This window comes from Falco rusticolus, chromosome Z, assembly GCF_015220075.1.
Source record: "Falco rusticolus isolate bFalRus1 chromosome Z, bFalRus1.pri, whole genome shotgun sequence".
In the NCBI taxonomy this organism is placed as follows: Eukaryota; Metazoa; Chordata; class Aves; order Falconiformes; family Falconidae; genus Falco; species Falco rusticolus.
In genome coordinates, this window is record NC_051210.1 from 32,411,571 (window position 1) to 32,437,064 (window position 25,494).

The 25,494-nt window shown below is 43.7% G+C and overlaps 1 protein-coding gene across 6 annotated transcripts in view; it reads right to left on the minus strand.

Moving 5' to 3' along the window:
• PSD3 (pleckstrin and Sec7 domain containing 3) overlaps positions 1–25,494 on the minus strand; it is a 140,040-nt gene that overhangs the window by 16,682 nt on the left and 97,864 nt on the right. For all 6 annotated transcript variants that reach the window (XM_037373694.1, XM_037373693.1, XM_037373692.1 and 3 more), the window contains 5 exons: positions 18,864–19,057; positions 16,281–16,351; positions 10,176–10,333; positions 9,153–9,297; positions 5,351–5,494 (listed from right to left, as the gene is read on the minus strand). In XM_037373694.1, coding sequence (XP_037229591.1) covers positions 5,351–5,494; positions 9,153–9,297; positions 10,176–10,333; positions 16,281–16,351; positions 18,864–19,057 — 712 coding nt within the window. The remainder of the gene's footprint in view (positions 1–5,350; positions 5,495–9,152; positions 9,298–10,175; positions 10,334–16,280; positions 16,352–18,863; positions 19,058–25,494) is intronic.

A 25,494-nucleotide genomic window follows, 5' to 3' on the forward strand; every position in this document is an offset into this window, starting at 1 on the left:
CTGCAAGTCCAGACCTTAAAAAGGAGCAGATGAGAGGGCTATGACAGCAGCACAGCATGTTCCCCTGACAGGGCCACTCATTGTGAATGATGAAGGTCGCTCTCTTTCTAGACGCTTGTATTTTTCAACTGGAAAAAGTTCACTTTACTGTGCCCCACGTCCACTTATTCTGTTCCTTGTCTGGAATGGAGCGCTCCCACTCCAACTAAAGATTTTGCTCTGTGTTCCTCAATAGCATCTTTCTGCACAGGATACCACAGCAACCAAGAAATAAGGGTACATTAACAGAAGATTCCTGCAGGGCCTCAAAACCAGAAGCTGGGGCAGGAGGTCCTGAGAACTGAGCAACCCAGCTCCTGGGATTTGTGTAATAACCTGCCCCTGACATATCCACTAAAGAGGTGGTGCAGGCATTGTAATTAAGGTGATCTCAGTGGGCTGGGACCAGGGAAGGAGGATGTAAACATTGCACTGATTGTTAATTTATACTTCAGAGTGGCAAAACATCTGCCAAACTATTATGTTCCTGACAGAGGAAAAGGTGTTTAAGAAAAATTCTTCCAAATTACAATAAAATAATGAAGTTTTCTCAGAAACAATTATTCAAGGGTAGAAGTCAAAAAGCTTGGTAACTGCTTTGAAGTGTGGAATATATAAGGGGCGGGGGAGGGGGCAGGAAGGAGAGAACATGACTGGGTTTCCAATGAGTCTCTGAATAAGCAACACCTCATAGAGGAGGATCATTAAAGGATCCACCTGAAAATTAAATAAAAAGCATTTTTATCAATTCCGTATCTGGAGCTCCAGCTCCACAATGCGAGAGACAAACAGATGAAGCAGGTAAGATGTGTCATTCAATAAAAAAGGAAATGGAGAAACAGCAAGCAGAACCATGATGATGATGCATTGGGGTGATGAATGATTCATCACACAACAAACGGGACACCTCTGCAAAACAGAAGGCAAGCCAGTGCTCTAAGCCTGGGATTGATGTAATATTCATCAAGGGAGAGAGGGACTTCCGTATGGACTTCTGTTCCTTTTTGGTCCAGTAAACATCACTAGGGTCACAAGACCCAGCAATCAGAATGGAAATCCAGGATCATCTTCTGCCCTGTATGTCTGGCAATGGCCATTCTGCCCTGGACTTTGTGGACTCATGATTTCTATCACAATTAAACCATGCATTTGCAACTGCAACCAACTTGCTCTATTAGTGATGTGACATTTGAAGCTAGGCATTAAAGCTGATGGAAATTTTCCATTAAAAGAGATTATCTGGAAGATTCTGTCAAGAAAGTAAGAAAACAAAACTTAAACCATTCAGAAGTTTCTACAACATTATCTCTGAAGACTAAATGCACATAATAAAGAGGAGATGAGGTAGCCACCCATCAAATTTCTAGCTTCATCTCTCTCGTGACAGCACTCTGAAGATCTCCCTCAAACCATAAATTCACTGCAATTTATCAGCCATCACCTGGAGCAGTACTTCTTCAGACAGCAAGCAAAAGGCAATGTTCCTCCCTTGGTGTCTGCAAGCAAAGACACCAGCAAGAAGAAATGCTCCTGGCTGCACCCTTGAACAAGGACCAGGCACCTCCTCGTTCACCTCCCTTCAGAAGGGAAACACTGTCTCGCCAGTGGGTGAAAACAGGAATTACAAAGGCCTACAGAAAAGGCACCTGGCTTCTTCCTTCCTAATGGGACTATGCTACTTCCTTTGGGACTCAGAGGCCCTTCTGGTGTGCTTCTGGAGATGTATCAGCATGGCTCTTTGTAGACAGATGCAAGGTCTGGTCTGCAGTCTCAGCCTGAAAAAGCCAAGTACAACATGCTGTCTCACCTGCCTCTTGCCCTTTTGATTTGACCCCATGCAGCAAGGTCTGTCACCAGCTCCTGCCTGACTCTACCATGTCTTTCTTTTGAAGGGAAGGTGAGGAAACCCCAAATCTGGGGGGAAGTTTCCATTCAGGATTTTCATTTAGCTCACCTTTCCTTTTCTAATTTCTTTTTTTAAACTGCCTATTAATAGTTCAACATGACCTGCAAAATCTGTGCCAGCTGAAGTTGGTGCCACCCCTTACCTGCCTAGGCAGGCACTCCTGCAGTGCTGATCACATATCTGAACTGCACAGTTCAATTATTGTTCAAGGCTCTCACTAGGGAAGAAGACATCTTTTGTTTCCTGGGCTGTACTGTTTTGGTTTGTACTGAGGTACCTGAGAAATATTTCTCTAAAGACCACCATGATAAAATTGATAGAAAACAGAAAAAAACCCCACAACAATCTCCTTCTCCATCAATTTTTCTAAAATCATCTAACATCCCAGCCTACACTTCACCCTAACTCATCATGCTTCTAGAAGTGATAGAAAATAAACTTCATGTCAAGGACACAAAGCCAAGAAATTCTTTGCTCTCCCAGGTTGCACAAGAACCCCACAGAGTGAAAATGTGTGGCTTGCTCTGTATATCTGAGTGCCATGTTCAAAACTGACATTGTGCCATTGATCACAACCCTTTGAGCTTGATTGTTCAGTCTCCAAACCACTTTAATGTCAATTTCATAGTTCACACTTTAGTAGCTTGTCTATGAGAATGTTAAGAGCAGACAATGTCAAAATCCTTGTTAAAGTCAAGAACAAACAGTACCCACTGCTCTCCCCTCATTGATCATGCCAGACATCTCACTGTTAAAGGCTATCATGTTGGTCAGGCATGATTTCCTCTTCATAAACCCATGCAGACTACTCACAATCACCTTCTTGTCTTTAATATGTTTGGAAGCGATTTCCAGGAGAAATTGCTCCATCACCTTCCCATGGGCTGAGAAATAGCTGACCAGCCTGTTCCTCCTGTTCTTTCTTGAAGAAAGGAATGACATTTCCTTTCCTCTGGTCCTCAGGGACCTCCCCTGATCACTATAACCCTTCAAAGGTAATCAAGAGTGGCCTTGTAATGACATCAGTCCAGCCCCTTCAGCACTCATGAGCGCATCCCGTCAGATCCCATGCACTTGTGCAGGTCCAGTTTAAATATCCCCTAACTTTATCATCCTTCACCAAGGGTATGTCTTCCTTGCTCCAGACTTTTTCACTAGGCTTACGTATTTGTGACCGCTGAAGGCTGGTTTTACCAGTAGAGACCCAGACCAAGAAGACACTGAGTAGCCTGGCCTTTCCCTGTTCTGTAACCAGGTCCCCTGCCTCATTATGGGCCCATATTTTCCCTAATTCTCCTGCTGTTAGAAACCTTTCTTCCTGCCCTTCGCATCTTTTGCCAGATTCAGCTCCACATGGGTTAAATGGAATTCTACATGCTTGGAGAGTGTTTCTATTTCTCCTGTGTCACCTGCCACTGCTTCCATGTCCTGCACACTTCTACGGTGGAGTTTTGCCAGGAGCAACTTGTTCAGCCATGAAAGCCTTCAGCCATCTTTGACTGGTCTCTTGCTCGTCTGGGTGAACCATTCCTGAGCTTAGAGGAAGCCATCCTTGAAAAGCGACCAGCTCTCCCAAAGCTCCCTTCTCCCCAAGTTCCTATCTAACGGGATTCTTCCAAGCAGTTCCCTGAACAGGCCAAAGTCAGCTCTCCTGAAGTACAGGGTTGTGATCCTACTTTTTACTTTGTCTCTCTCCTTTCAGGATCGTGAAGTGCAAGATCTCATGGTCGCTGCTGCCATGACTGCCCCTGACCTTCATATCCCAAATCAGTTCTTCCTAGTTTGTAAGTGAGAGGTGCAGCAAAGTGCCTCTGCTTGTCTGCTCCTCTGTAACTTGTGTTGGCAACTTATTGACACTGCACTCCAGAAATGTGTCCTGGATTGCTGTGTTGTCCCTCCAGCAGATATAGGGGTGGCTGAAGTTCCCCATGAGGACCAGGGCCTGCAAACACAATGTTTTTTCATGTTTTTTTAAAAAGGCTTGCCAGACAGCCACCACAATGACACCCCATCTTGGTGTGCCTGCTAATCCTGACCCACAAGCTCTCAGCTGGCTCATCACCTTTCCTCTGGCAAAGTTTAATGTGTGCCTGCTACTCAGTCACGTAAAGGGTGAGACCCCTTTCTCACCATCCCTGTCTGTCCTTTCTGAAATGTCTGTACCCACTCATGACAGCACTCCAGCCATAGAAGGTACCCCTTCACCTCACTTCAGTCCTATTTTATTGATTATATAGTCTCTCCTGTTGCTTGCCAGTCCTGTCCACCACTGTCTTATCTGACTGCTGCTCAGATCATTTCAGGTGTGTGAGATGTGGAAGAACAAACTGGCCATCTCTGCTCCCTATACAAAACAGTAGCAAAACATCTATGCAGAACACCTCAAGCTCACCATACGCAACGCAGCCCAGAGCTACAGCAAAGTCAAACCCAGGCGGTTATAATCTTCTGCAAAAGCAAAAATACACAACCAGTCAAGCCCAGGAGTAAAAAGAGCTCCTCCAGAAGAAACTCATATAACACATGGAAGGGGGCTTACTTCAGTTTTGGAGGCTTGTGTTGCCTCCAGCATCTCCTCTGGTAGTCCCTCTGACTTTTGTCTTACCTGGTATTTGTCTTCTTCAGACTATAGATACTCCTTGCCTGGCAGCACCTATCTAGAGCAAGATCCATTCAGACTCAAGGCAACATTGACTCTCAGTTCTGGGGGAAAAAGCTCAGTGGGGCAGCCATGAAAAATACCAGGCATCTGCTGGGGTTGCTGACTCCATCCCACATAGCCCTGCAATGTGGCAGACACCATGATGGATAAAAGCTGCTGTCAGATACTCAGAACAAGGTCTTAATGCAACTGCCTAAGTTGCATCACTCAGTCCTATGATCTTTAATTCTACCCTTTTCCTGCTCGTCCTGACATCTAGCCCACTGGTACACAACACAAATGGCTCTGATGAGGCATGCCCATGACAGTAATTTTAGAGGAGCAGTTCCTTCAGAACATACAGTGGAAGACAATTATCACGGTGTGCAATTACTGCAGAATGCAGTCATTCCATAGACTGAGGTACCAACACACTAGGCAACACATGGTCTTGCAAGATAAGACAGTTCCTGTCTGAAGACATTATCTCTTCCAACAGATACAGCAGGCAAGCACAGGGGGTCATATTTTTATCCTCGATTTTACAGATGAGGAGCTAAACTCATGGCTAAGGCCACAAGAAAGCCTTACCGGAAAGAGGAGCCACACTGTAGCTTTTAGGATTGCTGTTATGTATGTAACAAGCACATACTCCTCAGTTAAATAAGCTGAAAAATGCAGAACTTTAGGACTATATCCCAAATATAAGACCAGCTGCCCCATCCACACCCAAAAAGGAAAAGTAGTACGTTTCCCATACATACCTCAAACTCCAGATAGTGGTCCTTCAGTTTGTAATCATCTACTTCCTTGCCTTTGACCTTCTTGTCAGGAGGATAGGAGCGATGTTCAGCAAGTTCAGTGGAGATCTGCTTCAGCTTAGCTTCATGGGACTTCAGCTGTTCATCCTTCAGAAACACATTAAGCACTTAAGTGACACAATCTAAAATATTCAATAAGCAAATGAAAATACATAGATCCCTGTACAATAATACCAAATAGTTCCTTTTTCTTTCTCTCTTTCTATCATTTTGTAACTAATTTTAGTTAGATTGATAAGGTCTGTTATCCCAGAGCTCTGTCCCCAACCGCTCTCTTGAAGGCACCCAAGCAGTGGACAAGTTTGCATAAAACCTCAGCAGCTAGCAGATGCCTCTGGGAAGGATAGCAAACCTGTCATCCCTCGCCTTGCTGAGAGCAACGAAAGCAGCTTGCTGCGGAGCATTGCTGACAACATGACACTTCTAGTCTAGTAATTTTTTTAGCAAATTATTTAAGGCTGTTGTGCATGCAGTTAGGCAAAGGGCAGAATGAGACAGGTGAAGACCCTGCCTCAGGACTTTGCAATTTAAAAGTCATGCCTTCCAGGACAGAAAAGACATGGGGTCAGGGCCCTTCCCTCCCTTTCTGCACTACCAAACACCCTCTGGTCTGCCGTTTCCGTTTGTTCAGAACAATGCAATGCATCCAGAAGAGTAAGGGCTGTCCAACCCTCAAAAAGCATCTCTTTTTGCTAAGCTGCTACCAGCTTTTATCCCACTGTGCAGCTGGAGAAAGTGAGGAGCTGCTACTCTCCCTTTCTAGGTGATTTCCTTTATTATAATCCCAGGCCCACGCACTTCCTCCAGTCCATCTGTCAGCTAACCTTCCCCCAGCTCAGAAGGTTTCCATCTCCTGCAGCTTGGCCTTCTGGCCATTCCTAGGTTTTGATCTGAAATTTTGTCTGAATTAGGTAAGTCCAAAATATAGACATGACCATGCAGATCAAACACTATCATACAATTTTTTTGTAAGCAGAGCCTTTATTTAGTGTTGGGGGGGGCGGGGATTGTTGTTTGTTTCGGGTTTTGTTTGGCTTGGTTTTTTTCTTGAATAACTTCCATGTTGGACCCAGTCTGACTAGGCTTACAATGCTATTTGCAGTCAAGTAGAAGGTGCTAACTTGAGTGCAGCGACATCTTTTATGAAGGAGAATTTTTAATAACAAATCTTTGCTTTATAGTATTGACTAACAAGTATTTCATACAAAGTAAGGATGAGAGCACTGTATGTAATCAGTGTCCTTAGAGGAACAGATTAATGTAATTATTTTTTTAAGAAGACACAAAGGGATAAATGTTAAAATTGGGGCTTAATTTAGGAATGTTTCAGGATCAGTGAAACCGCTGATAGAAGAAATGTTTTCACTTTGATTAGATTAAGCATCAACTGAATTGTTGTGACACAGCCAGAGTTGTTGTACCAGCGGGCAGTACCCAGCTCAGCTCCCGCACAGTACCTAGCCTCAGAGGAGGGGATAGCTGCCAGGAGCTGTCCCCCAGTGGTGCGGCAGCACAGCTTGCAGTGTCAAGCCTAGCTTGGACGTGCCTGCGCCACACTGAGCCACACCAGGGAGTGAGCCTTTCAGCTCACTGACCTGCAGCTGAGGAAAAGACCAGAAAGGGGGAAAACTTCTATAGAGGACGATAGCTGAGCCCCAGCTAATCTTGTGTTTCAACTATTTTGCAAGAGAACTGAAGAAAGAAACATGTGGGATAATTTGCCTCCACCTATACGTGGAAGGCTATTGGCTGCCAAAAATTCTTGTTGCTGTTAGTAACTACCCTGGATCTGCTTGTGCTCTCTGTTAGTGCCCAATCACTCTTTACGTTGTGCTGAATCCCTCGTCCCAGTGACATCATGTTGCAGTGAGTTCTACAGCCTGATGACAGGAGGCCTTTAAGCAGCTATTAATTTGGCACTTGTAATTTCCAGGGCAGTAGCTCTTTGGAGCTTTTGTGTGTACATGCACATTCTTGGGAAAAAAGGGAAAAAACACCATCCTAGTAGATCTTTTCTGGACTGGTTGTTCTTTCATATATAGCTTTGTCACATCCCTTTTTGGTTGGACTACAAGATCAGTCACTGATCTCCTTTTCAGAGCAAACTTGGTACAATGATCTTGCACAAACTGTCATGTCCAACCTCTCTCCCTTGCCCATGTTAGATTCTCACTGCATCCTGACTTCTGCCTGACCAGGAACAGGTCCTTTGAAGAACTACTGTCCATCATGATTCAGCTCACAAAATCCTGAACAGTAACAACAGGGATTTGACAGTTCATATTTTTTTGTCTGCCAAATGAGAAGCAGCCTGCTGGCAGCTTTTCCACACTGACAGATAAAAGCAGACATGTTTCTGCTTGCCTTTGAATTTATCTGCTTTGAACACTTAACACTCTTCTGCCTTTAGCTAAAACAGCTTATATTATTCCACTTTTTGTGTCTCCCCTTCTTCAAGACACAAACGATAGGGCTGTGTTCTATATTTTTTCCTTTCGAGATTAAATGGAAACAATGAGACTAGGAAAAAACATGCTAAATGGAACAATCTCACAGAACAAAAATGAGTAAAAAAGCTTTTTTTGGTGTCTGGGGGTAAATTATTGAAGCCCCATACAGTATTTTAAAAAAAGTATGCATGAGAAAAAGGTAAAACCACGAATGAGACAAGTTAGTATTACTCTTTATGAAAGGTGTTTTAAACTTTAACCCAGAATAGAAAATGGAAACTCGGTCACCACATCGTATGAAGACAGGATACTGCCATGGAGAGGGAAAAAGCAGGGGCGACATATAAAAACCACCCCCTTAGAGAAATACAGATGATGAGATAGTCGTTTCTAAGGAGTGTTGCTAAGCTAGGAAGATGGCAAAAAAATGCATTTAAGAAGCAATCCAGCACAGGCAGATGACTAAAAGCTATAAGAGGTTACTCGTAAAGTATACACCTAGGACTGGGATTTATCACCTCCGCCACTCTGTCAACCTGATCAACGCAATCAATATCATATTCGTGCTGGTGCAGGAGGAATTGTAGACATGCATCACAGCTCCCAAAGAACCCAGATCTATGGGCAGAAGCATCAGACCCAGCCAGTATAAAACAAACAGAAGTAGGTGGGTTTTTGTGCAAGAAGTAGTAGAACTGTGAAACTCCCTACCACAGGATGTTGTGGAAGCTAAAAGCCCATGTGATCACAAGGGGAGACCAAAGATGTTCATGCAGAAAGACTGTCAAGAGACAGTTTATAAATATATATCAAACAGGAAATCCGTGAGCTGATAAGGGTTGCAGTCTGGAAAAGTATTATGGGAGAAATACAGTCGATGCTTGCCTGATGCATCAGCTTTCACCTTTTATCACCCCAATAAGCCAAAGACCAGGAGTATGTCCATTTCTTCTGAAATGAGTGGCAATAAACACTCACATTCAAAAAAACACCAGACAATATTTGAAACGTTCTCGGCAGAGCCATAAACGCAGGATGAAAAATCTGTATCTGGTCCTAGGAACGCTGGTGATTGCTTTTCTTCAAAAATATAAATCAATTATATTCAAGTCTGCTCATTCTGTACCCCCACTTCAAATACTGCAGCGGGAAATGAGCAGAGATTTACCATGCAAACCTCCTTCTCCTAGGAATGCTAGCGGCAACAGTTATAAAACAATGCCAAGGACCACTGTCCAGTCTCCAGCCAGCCAGAGAAATCACAGTCACCTACCCTCTACATAAAAACAGCTCACCTGAGATAGCTTCGTTGTGGTTGCTGGCAGGAGCGGGCGACTGAACTTCTTCTGAGAGCCAATTGCTGCTGGAAATGGTGGTGCAGAGAAGACAGCAGCCACACAGTTGATTTTGTTGATCCAGGTCTGCATTTCTTCTTGGCTCCTTGGGAAGAAACATGTATTGAGCACCTGTTGACTCAGCCTCCTCTACCTCTTTCCCACCCCTTCAATGGCATTTGGAAAGCGAGAATAACCAGAACTGGAAAAGTCTCACAGTCTGCTCAGTTTTCTGGTCTATCTTTGCAAGCAGTTAGTGTCAGGTATCTCAGTCACAGGCTGGCTCATGATTAAGTCCTTAACTCACCCTAGCATGCATCTTTTCCTAACCCAATCCAAACAACACACACGACAGAGCCAACCAATGCCCTGATTCAGGCATATGTCGTAAGGTCTCAGCTGTGCTGGACACCACAGATCTCTAGGAGGTTTCACATGGATCTCAGCAGAAAAGGCTCATGCACCAGACTGATGCATAGGTTTTTGATGTCAAAAGCAAAAGGCAAGTCATCTGTCTGGATATCACAGCCTAAAGCACTTAATCAAATAATTCTTGTGTTAAGTAGTAACTTTGTTTCTAGCCAAACTGTATCTTCTAGAAAGACATTCAGCTAGGACCTGATGACATCAGGAGACAGACAATCCAAGACTGCCTTTGGTCATTTGTTTCAATGATTAAGCACCCGGACTGCTCTAAGTTTGTGCTTTGTTTCCAAATTGAATTTCCTGCAGCTTCAACTTCCAGCTGCTGCATCTTGTCATGCCTTTCTCAGCTAGATGCAAAAGCCTCTTAAAACCTGATGTTTCTTTCTTATGAACTACTTGTGCACTCTAATCAAATCACTACTTAATCTTATTTCTGATCAAATAAACAGATAGAACCTCTTAAGCCTCTGCTTTAACCTATCCAGGCATGAATTTACCCCTCCTTCACCACTGCTTTCTTTCCTCAATGACTGGCACAAATCAGAAGGGAACACTTACTGGGCTTGGAAAAGCAGGACCCTCCAATCTGCTGTTTTAAGCTTGAGGACATTGGGTTTCTTCTCATAGTCTGTTGCCTTGGATGCCAGCGCATGATGCACACTAACTGCATTCTTCAGATCTTCCTCTGACAAAGCCTTTTCTGGCTTATATTCATCCTGCAAGAGTTAACAGGAGGAAAATGCCATCTTATTTCTTCTCCATGTGCTCCTCCTTTTTCCTTAGCCTGGGGAAAAGCCTTGTTCCATAACCATTAATAGTATTAAAGTACATGAACTGAATGTAACCTGACTTGAGCACTTAGTTTCCACTACCTTTAACGTCTTTTCCTTTTGCTCTCCCTCTTTTTTTTTTTTTTTTTTTTAAATCTCTTTGCAAGGGAGAGAAGTCATTCCAGTACCTGCTTGACAAGAAAAGGGGTAAACAGGGACTATTTGACTATCACAACAGCTGTGGACTATTTATCTTCATTTCAGGAGTCCTTCATGGCCACCTCCCCACTTCCACTGCTCAGTTGCTGGTTCCTGCTTGGGTTCTCAGCCTCTACTGCTCAATTTTTATTTTTCTCTAACAGCTACCTCTTTATGCCTTCCCAGGCAGGCCCTGACACAGTGGAGAAGCTTCCTTATCAGTCTCCACAAAGCAAACATAGCAACATCTTTTAAATCTCTCTGCTCAGGGTCTGCAAATGGCAAGCACAGCACTGTCCAGGTTTTTGACACAACCGTACCATCACTCCTAACACCAAATGACAAAAGCAGGGAGTCAAAATCATCTGCATCAAGCATCAGCCGAGGAGCAGTCTGGTCTCTGGAGTGACAGAAACTGGATGAGGGCACAATCATGGTATAGCCACAACTTCAGTTTGAAGCCCACCTGACTACAAATGGCTTGAGAAAGCCAGGAGCTTTTTCGAGGAGAAGTCACTTGCCAGCAATGCTGCATGCGCAGTTTCTGCAGGAGAGGCCAAAGCAGACTGCAACTGACTCAATTTATCCCCCTTAGTACATCACAGAAATCAGTCTCATCTGAAACACCCACCCAGCGAGGGGGTGTGACGGCTGCGAGAGGAATAATTCCCTGCAGGCATGATAACTATTGATGCCTCCACTTGAACACAAGAATTAGGAGATGGAGTTTAGCAGGAAATAAGAGTGCAGGATGCAGAGCACATGCAGGGGTAGCACTAGCTTAAACACCCAGAGAGGCACCCACCCCAGAGAAGAGCTGGTTAACATGCATGAATCGGTTTTACCGGGCTTATCTGGCAGCACACAGACCAGGCTTGCAGCCAGAGGCTACTGCACCACTGCCAAAGGGCTCTCCAGGATGAGTTTTAATAGATGGGGAATCACCAGCTATAGTGACCACCTCACAGAAGGGAGGACAAAGCATCCTGCTCCTCTGCCACATCTCATCCTTTCTCACAGAGGTCCAGCTAGTGCAAGCCCTGAACTTGCTGCTGCTCATACCCAAGGAGATGCAGCTAACCAGCAGTACTGTCACAGCACCACCTCCACTTGTGGCCAGACAAGGGCACAAGCCAGCACAGACCTGGCAGGCCTAGCAGAAAGGCAGAGCACTGCTGCACAGAAAATCCAAGGGTAGTTTTCAACCTAAACGTCAGTCACACCACAGGTTTTCAAGGTCCAATAGCAAGCAAAGCTCAGTGTCCTTCCTCTCTCATAGCCTGAGCCCCAGCAAGTTTTGGAGGGCTCTCCATATCATGATGGACTTTGCCGACTCCTGCTCAGGGCACTCTCTAAACCTTCTTCAAGGAAGATTTGGGAAAGTCCCTAGCCAAAGGACTAGAACTGAAGGAGGCTGTCCAACATCCAACCCAGTCCCATCTAGAAGATGGAAGAAGCAAGCCCCTAGGTCAATCCTCTTCCTTCAGGCTTCAAAAGCTGATTTATTTGGTAGTCATTCTGGGAGAAATTACTGGTTCCACTGTCCAGGGATACTAGGAAAACTTCAGGGCCAGGAAATGAACTTAGACAGGCCTCAGAAATGTGTTATTCTGGACTTCCTCAAGTTACTGCCTAGAGACAGTGTCAGTTATCACCTGGCCTGCTGCCTCATGGCTTCCTCCATAAGATGCATCCAACATCCACAACCTGCTCTGGTGTTTAAACCTCTTCCAGAAGAACTCCACATTTGGGCAGTGCCAGGCACAGTCCTGGCTTTCCAACAGAGAACGTTCATGATAATCCTTGCTAATCCCACCAGATCAGCTGGTTGCAATCTACCTTGACAGCTGGGGCTCCGCCAGCTTCTCCAAAGGCACTGATCAGCATACCGGAAACGTCTCCACATAGCTGGCAAGCCTCAGAGAAAGCTGGAAGGACATGACTGTGCTGTCAAAATTCCTCCTCTAAGGCCTCTGACTCTTTTCAGCTGGCAGGGAATGCTAGGGAAGCAGGAACATTCGTATCTCCTATGCCGTCAAGAACAGCACGTGCCCTGATGTGCTGGTGTCAACATGGAGGTTGAGCTGAAATGGAAGGCAGCTCACTAAAGTTAGACCAAGACAGTGGCAAGAAATATATGAGGAGCCAGAAAGGAACTGTGACCTCTCTGTCAACTGAAGGCTGATGTGAGCGCTGCACACAATGCAATGACATGCTGAATTCATCTTTCTCAAGACTCTTGGAGAATGACTTTCCCACATCCTGCTGACCTGCAGTCAGCATGTTTCTAAATCCATTTTTGATAGACCAGAGAATGGCATTTGGCTTTTTACCAGTCAGTGTACCGTGGGTGAATATCTCTGCTCAGTTGCATGTAACAGCTGCAAAATTCTCTTTCAGAAAGTCTCATCAACAAATACTTAACATCATTCTGTCCTTTCCCTCTTTTTTTTTAATGTATTTTAATATAGGAAGTACATTTGAGAAAACATAAAAATATCTGAAAGCTTGCAAGATTATCAAGTGACATATCAAAAAGCAAAGGTGTTGAAAGCCTCACAGAAGAGTCCAACAAAACACGAAGGTCCATGCCCAGAAGCAATTTCTAGCAAGGAAGAGAGGTCAACCTCATATCCTCTCCTTATAAACCTCTGTACACACATCACACTCATGTCAGTCTAGTGAACAGACATTCTGTCAAGCTCCTGCTCTGCAATTTCCCCTTGTTACGAACAAGAGCAGGAAACTAACCTTGGCCTGAGGATGCCCAGACACAGGGCCAACATCCCAAACATGTCAAACCTCTCATTTGATATAATACTGTGCAGGCATGTTTAGTTGGCTAATTGTGAACACTTCCACTGAGCCCTTCCGGTGGCCCCTGTGCTCACTAATTCAGAAACAATCTCTCTTAAATCACACATTTAAAAATAAAACAATATGCAGCACAGGAATTAGCACTGGAACAGTTCCAATGGAAAAAAAATAATAAAATGTGGGCATGGAGGTGAGACTGCCCAGATAAACTCCTCAGTAGATCTCAAGTGACCACCATTTACAAACCACTCTCATACACGGACTCTGACAGCAAAACAAGGAGAACTGGACTGGTATGCAAACAGAATGACAGCAGAATTGGGATCTCACTGCCCACTGGGGGAATCACAGCTGCTACGAACAATTAATGTTTCTATTAGAGTAGTGTCTTGAGGGAACAGCTGAGTTTCAGATAAACACAGAAAGCAGTGGTGCACAGTTTAGTACATGTGTTTTTGTGTATACAGCACATAGAATGTGAGATTTCTCTCTCCCTTGCTTGAAGAGCACCCAGCACAATGCAACCACCACCACATATGACCTCCACAGTTACGCAGAAAATATACAGATAATGAAAGAAAGAGGGAAAACGTATGTGTATATGTTAATGCACCCTGCCTTACAGTACTCCATAATCAGGAGAAAAGGCAAACAGAGGAAAGAAAATCCTTTGCCTGTGACTACTGCCAAAGCTATGCATTTCTATAAACACCCTCCTGAACCTTATGAAATGAGGATAATTTCAGTCTCCTGGTACATTGCAAAATGAAACAACAGCTCAGCACCTTTTACTGCAACAACTAGCAGTGTATTTTAAAACACCAGCACCCTCAGCTTCTGCAATACCATGCCCCTAACAGATCAAAGTTTATTTCAGGGCTGAAACAAAGTCCTGCTGGACCTTCTGCAGCTAAAGAGAAATCAGAGCATGTTTCAAAGCTGCAGCATGAGGCACTGTATTTGAGCAGGGGCTGGAGGCACCCTGGGGAGTCTCACAGCTGACCCATCACTCTGGGAAAGTCACTTCCCATCAGGCCCCTCTGTCAACCTTCTACACTCTGTCAACCTTTTATGGCACTAAAGTAAAAGCCTTGCTTGTCACAGTGCTACAAGTAAGATGGCTTCAGTGCAAGTGTCTTCACAACCAAGTGGGAGAGTGCAGCTTTGCAGAATAACCACCCTGTAATCATTGAATTCAAGTGCTGCGACAAGTGCAAGACACACAAATAACAAAGAACAAGAACTCCAGCAATGCCTTTCATTCTGCAAAGATGTTGTCAAGTGAAATTACTCTCTTGCTCTCCAAAGGATGGAGGGTGAGACTGGAAAGAGAACCATTCTGTAGAAAATGTGCATGCTACATCAGCATTTCTACATTTTGTTAAACAGAAAGCTTTTAAAACTAATATGCCAGTGATACTCATAGAAGTATTTCATTAATACTCTACAATAGACAGCATCTCCATTTTTTCCCCTTGAAAACTTATTAATCCCCCCTCAAAGATCAGATAAATTAATTAATGTGTTATAGACAAGGAGCCTTCTTACTTCTTAGGGAACCACACAGTCTTTTCAGGTGAATATTGAAGATGACTTACTTCAGAAATCAGAGCGGGTGATTCCATTTCACCCAGGAAAGAGCAAGTACAAACTTGCCATGAAGGCCACTTAAGTAAAACCTGAACCTGCTGCCAGCAAAAGGACCAGAGGGAAGGCTCAGCTGCAATTCAGCAGTTACCTCCAGTCTCTTGCACTGGCTTTCAGCAACTTTCAGCTCAAATCTTCCATGCTGACTGCAGATTGTTTTGTCTGTTTCAGGACTTCAACACTCTCAAAAAGGTACTACACTCAGAGCATCCACCTTGTAAACCTCATGTTGTAAGAATTTGATCCAAACCACGCACTCTCTTCTCAGAGACTATCCAGGTTGGTTCCAATGAAACCAACAACTTCCAAAAGCCACAGCAGAGGAGGAGAAAACAGCAGTATGCACTTGAGCTTGCACTCCTGATAGTTGCAAACCACAGTGGAAATGTAAAAAGCCTTTCAAAGGAGCACACATCTACAACACAAGGCAGCCTGGACAAACACCACCAATTTCTTTAATATGCTGGGGGGCAAACAGCCTTAACAATCTACTTAGCTGCTACTATTTATTTGATTTTGACTGTTCTCACTCATACGTTGCATTTCACATTCCAAGAGTACAGTTAAAACTGTACTATATTTAAGCTTGAACCAAAAGACTTGAAGGGTTTCAGCTGACTCCTTTTTTTTGAGACTTCTTGCTGTTAGGGAGCAAAGTCTGTTAAAAAACAGTGTCTCTTCTTGCTTTGGGGGGAGAAAAAATAGTACCCTTTTATCCTTCAGTTTTGCTGTGGAGCAGAAGCTGTGGATTCCTACCAAGGCCAAGCTGCCATTCAATTGTTTTGCAGCTGGTCTTGCAAGCATTGCAGAAAAGTGTATTATGAAAAGATGGGAATGGAGGACAGCCTTACAGGAGGGGAAGTCAGATGTATGAAATGCAATGTTAAAAGCAGCCTAGAAGAATGTGTGCAAGATACAGAGATAATGCTGTCTTTGCTGGTAAAGCTGGCTATTTTTTCAGCCATAAGTGACAGCAAGGGTATAAACTGGAACTGATAGGGTGCACATGCGGATGGGGACAATAGAACTGAACTTGAAAGTGTGAAAAGCAGGAGGGTGTCAATGAAAGGATTCATGTCTGAATGTGTGTGTAAACAGGGTGGGGAACAGAGAGCCAGCTATACTGTGTGTCAGAAGGGAAAAAGCCTGGAGGTGGGCTCTGAGAGCAGAGAGGATGCCTGCTGCTTTATCCCTCTTTAATTAGTTTCCAAAAGACAGTGATTTCCCCTACCTTCTGCAAGTACAGGACCGTTCCCTTCAGCACAGCATAAAAGGTTTTCCAGCCCCGCTTTCCCCGGGGAGCTGCAAAGAAAACAAATGAAAATCCATTTAACTCAGATCCATTTTTACACTTTGTCTAGGCAACAGGAGAGCTACATTAGTCCTGTGTTAAACCTCTTTTGTACTCTCCTTTTCAAATGACAATGCAACTCAGCACAGTGCCTGCACATACCTACTGTGAGAGAGAGTAATAAAACAACCCTGACGACAGCCCTGGACTCGATCAGAAGGGAACAGTAGCAACGCGGAAAGCAGGCCAGAGAGATCCAGTCTTTATGCTCTTGCAGGTAGGCAGACACTGCCCCTGCACAGCTAGATGAGAGCTCCGTGCCACAGCAGCTTTCAGAAAGAAACACCCATTCTCCGTGCCACAACAGTCTGGCAGGCACTGCTCAGGACTAATGTGACACTGCTCATAAAGCAGTGCCTCTCAAGAGCATTCTTCCCCCTTGCCGCTGCAGCACACCCAAGTTGGCACTGAGCGGTCAGATGGCTCCTTGGTCCCTTTCCCCTCTTCTTGCAGCCATGGGGGAAGCCGAAGAAGAGAGACGGGAGCACAACAAAATCCTAAGGGAAAAACCACAATCACCCTTCAAGAAATGTAAAATCAGTTACGAGGTTGAAGAATGTAACAAAGACAACACAACCAGCTCAGAAATTCCTAGAAAAAAGCGGTGGGGGGGTAGGGTGGGGAAGGAGTGAGTCAGTCAGAGAGGGGATTCAGTGTGAAGTTTGAAATATAGCTGCAGCTGAGGGAGAGAACACACAGGCTGTACAGTCACAGTGCCAGAGACCAGAAGCCTGCATCTAAGTTCACTCTCCACCAAGAACACACCACTGACCAGCACCCACTTGCCTCTATACTGAAATTAATAACCCGTGCACAACTAAAGCATCACTCTCAGAAAGGCATCCCATTCTGATCTGATGACAGCAAGTGATAGTGAAGAGGTTATTAGTCCCCTGCTCCAGAGGTTAATCATTCTCATTTCAGATAATGGGCCTTATTTCTAATTAGCGTTTCTTTGGTTCAGCTTCCAGCCATTGGACCCTGTTACATCCTTCTCCTCTAGATTGCCTAAGTGCTTTAACCCTCAGTACTCCTCTCCTGGGAAAATACATATAGCATGCAAGCACATCACCTCATTAGCAATCCCGCACAAGCTGATCTCTGCCCTGCAACAACTCTATTAGGAAATGAAATATGAAAATGTCTAACTTTAAAAAAATGAATTGCATTGTATTTGCGACTGGAAAGTCAGGATTTTACTTTTTCAAGAGCTACATGAGAATGAGAGACAGACCTCTAAGATGTACAGGTAATTCTGAAAAAGGCCCAAATTATATTACTCATAAAAGGATTATCCCCAAAATGCCAGTGTCCAGCATGCTAAATAATGAGCAATGCTGATTACTTATAATTAAAGAAAGAATTTCATAAAGGCAACTAGGTACAGTTACATATTAAGGTTAAATAAACAGAAGTCTAATAAAGAGGAACCTATTCAGAGCATCCAGCTGTCACAAAGAATGAGGTCAGTTTGATTTCAACATCTTTGTTAGGATTTAGCTAGCCAGCTGTCAGCCTCCAGCTTGAAAACACCGACCTCCAATTGTACCTTCTAAAATATTCTAGCAAAACACGCGAACAAAGAGTGTAGTCCGGCTAGGAGAGAGTTGCAGTTACTGGAAACCCATCACAAAGTGAGACTTCACCTTCAGGGCTCAGGCTAACAGTGTGAACCGTGAGTAGGTGATCGTCAAGATTGATCAGGGAAAACACAAATGCTCTGAGTAGCCAATGCTGTTTCCAAGATCAACAGAAAACAAACAAATGAAGATATCCAAACAACAAACACACACAGGTGAGTCAGAGGCCTTTGATAATTAGTGCACCACAAATGGAAGTAGGACAAGAAGGAAAGAAGACAATTAATTAAAGTAAGTAAGAGACAGAGCAAGATTATTCCAAAAAAAGGGGCAGGGAGGAACTGCATGGCATACATCCGGCTGTTACCAAAAGCTGCTGAACTTCATCGGGTATGTGACCCAAGGCTGGGAATGTAGGGAAGGGAACAGTTACAGCATTTTCCAAGTAGAGATAAAGAAGACCCTTTTTTTAAAGACAGACACAAAGTAGCGGAGGGGAGATTTGAAACAATCTCATGTCACATAAGGAAAATGAGAATTACCAAACTACTACGGAACAGCTACTGTAATTCACTTGAAATTGTTTTTTCTTCTGTAAAGCATGAGATTCATTTTCTTACAGCACAAAAGATTCACATTGCTTTGCTGTACCACATTACTCATTATGCTCATGAATGTATATGGGCTGCTGCAAATGGCACTGAACATTGTAAATCCTGGCCTAATAGTGGAAATGTGATAATCCAATTGTGTTGTTTGTTATTGCTGCAATTTTCCCTAATGAAGCAGCACTATTTGCCTTTGGAAGCACATGGACTTACAGTAAGTGGCATTGTGCAGAGATAACAAGAAAATGACATGGTAAGAGCGAAAAGATACTCACTTTTTTTCCCGTCCATATCTGCATGGATTTTCCGAGCCAGAAATCCAGTTTTATACACAGTAGCATTGGGGTCATGAGGGATGTCCAGGAATGGGTTATTTGAGTTGCCAATTCGACTGACAGCCTTCGTCTGGTTCCCATTATCCTTTTCATCTGTACCATCTGAGTGAGACTTTTTTTTCTCTTCTTCATCCCTTAAAAAACAGTGAAAACCAAGCATGAACAAGGGACTGATCAGCAAAGGTTCATTTCAGTAATTCTTGCATGTTCCTTGTCAAAATATACCTTTCTTTTTACATGGGGCCCTATTTAGAAAGAAACCTAGACATATACCAAAACATCATCAGATTATAGCAAAGCTTCAGTTCACTTACTTCATCAGCACAGGACATAGGAGCCAGATTTTTAAAAAAGCCCACGTTTCCCTTTTACAGTCTCAAAAGGCAGGACTTCAAGAGTGTTCTGTGTCTTCCAGCTTCACCTAATTTTAATTCCACTTATTTGAATGCTAAAATAGGAAATATTTTCCTGCTGGGCTCCCCTGAAAATCTCCAATTTGTTCATGAGTTCACATGTAGATTAAAAGAATTAGATTACTACAGATCACCGTGGCTTACTCCTTAACTTAGCATATGAAACACAGACTCTACCCCCTTTATTTTCCTCCACAGACTAGCATAAAAGTAGTAATTTGAAAATAAAAACTACATTAAGCACTAAGTGAATTATGTTACCTGCATTTCAGAAACAAAATGCTGCTCAAAATGTTACTTATTAGGGCAATGTATTCAACACAGCTCTTGGGGACAACAATGCAACCCATTTCAGCACATCAGGAGCATTGCCTGACTAATAAATGCCTTTTTGCTCATCACAGCCAAAGGCAAAAAGGACGGGACAACCTAGAAAACAAAGGGTGTTGATCACAAGAGTAGGACGATGGTTTTCAGAGCACAGACGACTGAATCTGGGTGGATGGTGTACCTGGAGGAACCACAGTTAGTGCCAGATTAGAGAGCAGCCCTGTGTCCTTTGAGGTCCCCACACACTCCCCCTCCAAGCGACTGGGAAAGGTGTGTCGGGGAGGATGAAAGCTGTCATGTGAAAGTCATGGTAGCCATGCTTCTCCTAAGACCAGCATCTGATTAAAAAAAAAAATCATTATCACTTCAGTGTAATGATGGCTAATGGCACTGGGGTATGGACTTCAAGTCGCTGCATCTCACTGGACCCAGATGATCAGCAGAGAGAGCAAGCTCAGCCAGACCTTCCAACTGCATGCATACATTCAAAGGTGTGTATCAGGGGAGGATTAGCAAGGCATATGTCAGTCCAAAAACTCCTTCGGGGGCACACTGCAACCATGTCTGCTTATGGGATTGACCATCCAAAGAAATGTCCTCCAAGAACTGCAGGCTAGAGCAACAATCTGTGTTATCCTGATCTCTGCTGAAATGGTCTTCTGGGGAATAACTTAGTCTGAGGATAATAAACTGGTTTAACAACAAGGAAACCAAATCCAGAGACATGCAGGCTATATTAGTGAACTCAGCAGTGCCAGAGAATGTTCCCAGGCATTTGAGTTTGATCACGTCATATTACTTTGTGCTTGGCATGGTCTCAACCCAGCACACTCCCAAACAATTTCCAGACACTTTTTAGGAATCAGCTCAGTCAATGACCACCCCAACAGACAGTGTAAAGGTAAGCATCTTCTTTTGAAAGGTGAGACTTTTCAACGGTATGGATATGGATGCTACGCATCAACACTTGGCCACAGAGTCACACAAAGGTGCCAGGCATTTGATTTAGTTGTAGAGAAACAGCCAAGTGGTACACCATACCTTCATGGTCTTGTCTTGCAAGGTCTCCTGATATAAGAGGAATAAAACTTTTACTTGAAGATCTGACTCCTGCAAGGAAGAGCAGTTCTTGCATCCTTCAGCCTATTGATAAGTGGTTTTCCAGTCTAGAACAGAGAGATCTGCAAAAATCTTTTTGTTGGTCAAAGCAGTAAGGATTGCTTCATGCATGATTTGGTTGAAGCCCTCTTCAGTTGCAGTTCTGTTGCAAAAAATTGTCAGAAAATTTGGTGGGGTGCAGTGCAGAATAGGAGTGTGCATTCAGGCTCCCACATTCACTAGTTCAGGGTAAATTCCTGGACAGATCTCTTTATTTTACAAACCATGGTATCTGATTCACTTTTAACCTTTTGGAGAACTTGAATCTGGAACTACTGCAAAAAAAGAACAACAATGCAATTTTCTCTTCCAGAGAGAGAGTAATTTTTCACAATTGAAAAAGTGTAGGAATTGCTGATAATTTTGCTTGTCCTGACCTCCCTGTGTTTACTGCACTTACTAGCTGTTAGAAAATTTGGACCATTGTGTGACACGTGTCTCTTAGATATGTGTCCATTACCAGAGCAAATTCTGACACAAATCTGTGCTGCTTAATCCAGAGTAAAATCTCTTATAGGGCACAAGCACTAGGGCTGATTTGTCACACAGAAACGCCCTGTGAATTTTGAGATCTCAGCCACAGACACAGTGGATTTCTCCTTGTCAGCAGAGACCTACTGCAGTAAATGGCTTAGCATTTATTTATTTTTTTTATAAACTATCTCCTTTGGAGCTATGGAAGCAAATTACCTTATACCAATCAACTCTCCTGTGGGAATGTACCAGTGCCCTTATACAAGCAGCCACAAGTGTTGTGATGAGCAGTCTTGGGGATCCTGGACACTGCTAGCACTGGGGACAGAGCTCTCAAACTCAGCATCTCTGGGACAGTTATTAAACAGAAATTCTTCAAAAAACAAATGCATACAGGGCACACAAGGACAAAATGGCATCTGCTGTCATGAATGCTGGTAGCATTGAACAAATCTTTAATTGGTCCTTTTCATCTGTCACTGAAAATGGGACATCCTTGAGACTCAGAATCCTCAGGCACTTGTGAGAGCCAAGTACTCTGACAAGATGCACGAGCAAGTCTGTAAGATGCAATGAAGGGAACCAGAGTGAAAAGGGGGACTCATTACAGAGAACAGGAAGTGGATGAACAGCTGAGAAAATAAACTAAAAGGAACCTCTGTCTTCCTCTAATCTTGAATATGAAACACCAGTGGAATAAAACCAGCAGATCTGGGACTCACTTCAAATATTACATGTTGCTTCAGTGGCCAAGCCCCAAAACAAAAAAGGATGGCTGGGAGGAGTTTCAAAGTAGCAAAACAGTTCAGGTATTAGCCTTTGCTTAGGTACCATCCAAAGTTGGCTGAATAGATAGGTCCTGGATAGGCTTTATTAAGGATGTAACAATTTAGGCTTACTCCTCACCAGCCTTTAGGGTACAGCTGCAAGAAGCAAGAGTTGCAGAAAATTCAGCTGGCCTCTGGATACGTACACCTGAAAACTGGTATTGTCTGAAACGCTAGCATGTTGGGGGTGCAACCACTCAGTCAGCCTCAGATGGCTTTTGAGATGATTCAAGTCCTGTAACACCCCAGCATGAAGGTGTCCAGTGATGTAGGGTAGAAGTCAGTGGGTGGTGTCACAAAAGCACAGCTCAGGTCCTCATCAGGGGCAGGCTTTGTGCCTCTCCTTTTCATTTGGTACAGGAAATGGCAAAACCCTTCTGCCTTTGGGGAAAAAAAACCCCAGGTTGGTTCCAACACATCTTTCAGTAGCAAAACTTCACCACGAGAATCCACTCAGGTTTGTGGCAGCCTTAACAGATTTTCTCTCTTTGATCAGCAGAGGGAGATCATTCGTGGCACTGGGTCTGGAACCAATTCCTCTGGTGACACCTCTCTGACAACTGAAAGAGGCTGCTGTGAACCCTCCTGCATGTCCATTTTCCCTTCATGGACTGTGGGACCTACTAGTGCTTCTGCTCTGCAGGGTACTTGTGACAGGAAAAGGCTACCTACCACCTGTAGAGTTTCTCCAAGGCTCTGCTTACAGCACGTGTCCTGGTTTCAGCTGGGATAGTGTTAGTTTTCTTCTTAGCAGCTAGTACAGTGCTGTGCTTTGGCTCTGATGTGAAAACAATGTTGATAATGCACTGATGGTTTTAGTTGTTGCTGGGTGAGGTTTATACTCAGTCAAGGACTTTTCAGTTTCTCTGGTGCTGCCAGCGAGAGGGCTGGAGGGGCATGGAAAGAGGGGACACAGCCAGGACAGGTGACTAGCCAAAAGGATATTCCATACCATACAATGTCATGCTGAGTATATAAAATGGGGGAAGAAGAAGGAAGGGGGGGACATCCGGCATTAATGGCATTTGTCTGCCCAAGTAACCATTCCGCGTGCTGGAGCCCTGCTTCCCTGGGAGCACCTGCCTGCCCATGGGAAGCAGTGAATGAATTCCTTGCTTTGCTCTGCTTGTGTGCGTGGCTTTTGCTTTACCTATTCAATTGTTCTTATCTCAGCCCTCAAGCTTTATATTCCTTCCTGATTCTCCTCCTCACCCCTCTGGGCCAATGGAGAGTGAGTGAGCAGCTGCATGGGGCTTAGTTGCCAGCCCGGGTTAAGCCACAACAACGTGGTATTTGCAAGGCTTCCTAAAACAAGACAAGGAGCTTCAGTTCCACCTCCCTTAGCTTGTTTCTTTGGAAAATGACCTGCAGACAGAGCTGTACTGAGGCACTGACTGCCCATGAGAACCAGTGCACCAAAGCCAGGATCTGCTTTCTCTAACATTTGAAGACACAGCATTGAAACAGCAATGTTTTCATTCCCAAATGTATGATCACTGACAACCAGAAAGAGTTTGCCTCTTATTCTTAAACACACAGATTTGAAAAACATGCAGGAATGCAGATGTTGCCATTTTGGTGAAGAAATGTGTTTTCACCTCTCCCCAAAAAGACCCTGTACAAGACCCAATTTTGTCTTCTAGGAGAAAACCACCATCAGGATCTCTTAGTAAGAAAAACATTTCTGTAAGCTCTATCGTCTGATTTGAGGCTCTGCCTTGGAAAACTGTAATAGACTGGGGTCAAGCCCTTCATTTCTAAAAGTCTACTTCATCTTTGAATTTGTTCAAATAGAAAACTTACATGACATGGCAAAAGGCTGAGTTTACCCATTTAAAAACTGGCACTTAAAATTATTTAGATTTTTAACATATAATTGTATGAATATGTGGAACTGACAGCATCTGTATTAGGAAATGGACTTAAGAAACCAATGCAGAGAAGTTTTGGCATCTTTCTCAAAGGCAGGACAGAAGAAAGGAGAACAAGATGATTACTGGGGTAATCAACTAAACCTAAAATAAACTCTAAAACCAATCCTGAAGTTGCAAACAGGAAACATCTTAGAACTTGGGAGTCAAAGAGTTAATTATAAAGGGGAGAGGTTTCTCAGTTGAACCTAGAAAAAGGTGAGCTTCAGCACAGATCTTTATAACCCCTGTCTCAGCATCACAGTTTCCCGCAAGAAACACAGAAAGGATTTAGCAGTGCCCCTTTCCCACCATCACTGTCTCAAAGACCTATTTTTGTTTGGCTGGAAGGAGATGATTTTTTAGTGATCCACTCTTCCTAACCCATTCTGGATGGCATAACCAGTTCACAAAATCCTCCAGTGAAAGCACTTCCACAGCTTATCTAGGAAAAACTATTCCCTGGTTTAAAAGGCTTATTGCTAGAAAGCTTTTTTAAAATGTTGAACCCAAACTTCCCCTGTTTCAAATTTAAGCCCATCCACAATGGATGTGAATAATATTTCACACCCTTCTCCTCTGCAACAGCCTTTACACACTGAAAAAATTACACTCAGGTCCCTCTCCTCAGTGCTCCCTTTTCCAGCTAAACAAACCTAGCTCTTTTAATCTCACTGCTTTTGTTCACAGGATCTTGATTTTATTCCATCTTATGGGTGATGCTGGGGTTGAAGAACAGGAGTTTACCATTCAAGTGTGAAAAAACCTCATGGAAGTATCAAGTCCCTAAGGAAAATTTAAGCAGCATGAGAAATTACAACACAATTGCTGAAGCTACATGCACTCCTGGGGTGGTTCCAGTGACCTTAGCACCCTGAAAACAGGATCCATCAGACTAACTGGGTGAAACAGCACATAGCTTCACTGCAGTCAGTAGCAATTTCTGCCAATGACTTCAGTGAGGTCCGATCACTACTTAGTGCTTCACTTGCTGTTCAAAGAAATGAACCACAGTCCAACAGACAGGAGAGTTCTACAAATGTAAGCAGCAGAGAGGAAATACGGAATGGGACGAAAGAGAGAGAATAATAATATTTCTGATGGTTAGCTTTCCCATATTGCTTTTCTCTTTTTCTCCCAGGACACTGAAAAACAAGACGGTCAAGAGGAAACAGTAAGCAAAGTAAATGGCAAGCCAAGAAAATGGAAGAATGTTTTCTGGCAGTTCTGTTGCAAAAAATTGTCAGAAAATTTGGTGGGGTGCAGTGCAGAATAGGAGTGTGCATTCAGGCTCCCACATTCACTAGTTCAGGGTAAATTCCTGGACAGATCTCTTTATTTTACAGACCATGGTATCTGACTCACTTTTAACCTTTTGGAGAACTTGAATCTGGAACTACTGCAGAAAAAGAACAACAATGCAATTTTCTCTTCCAGAGCTGTACTCATGCTTCCCCGT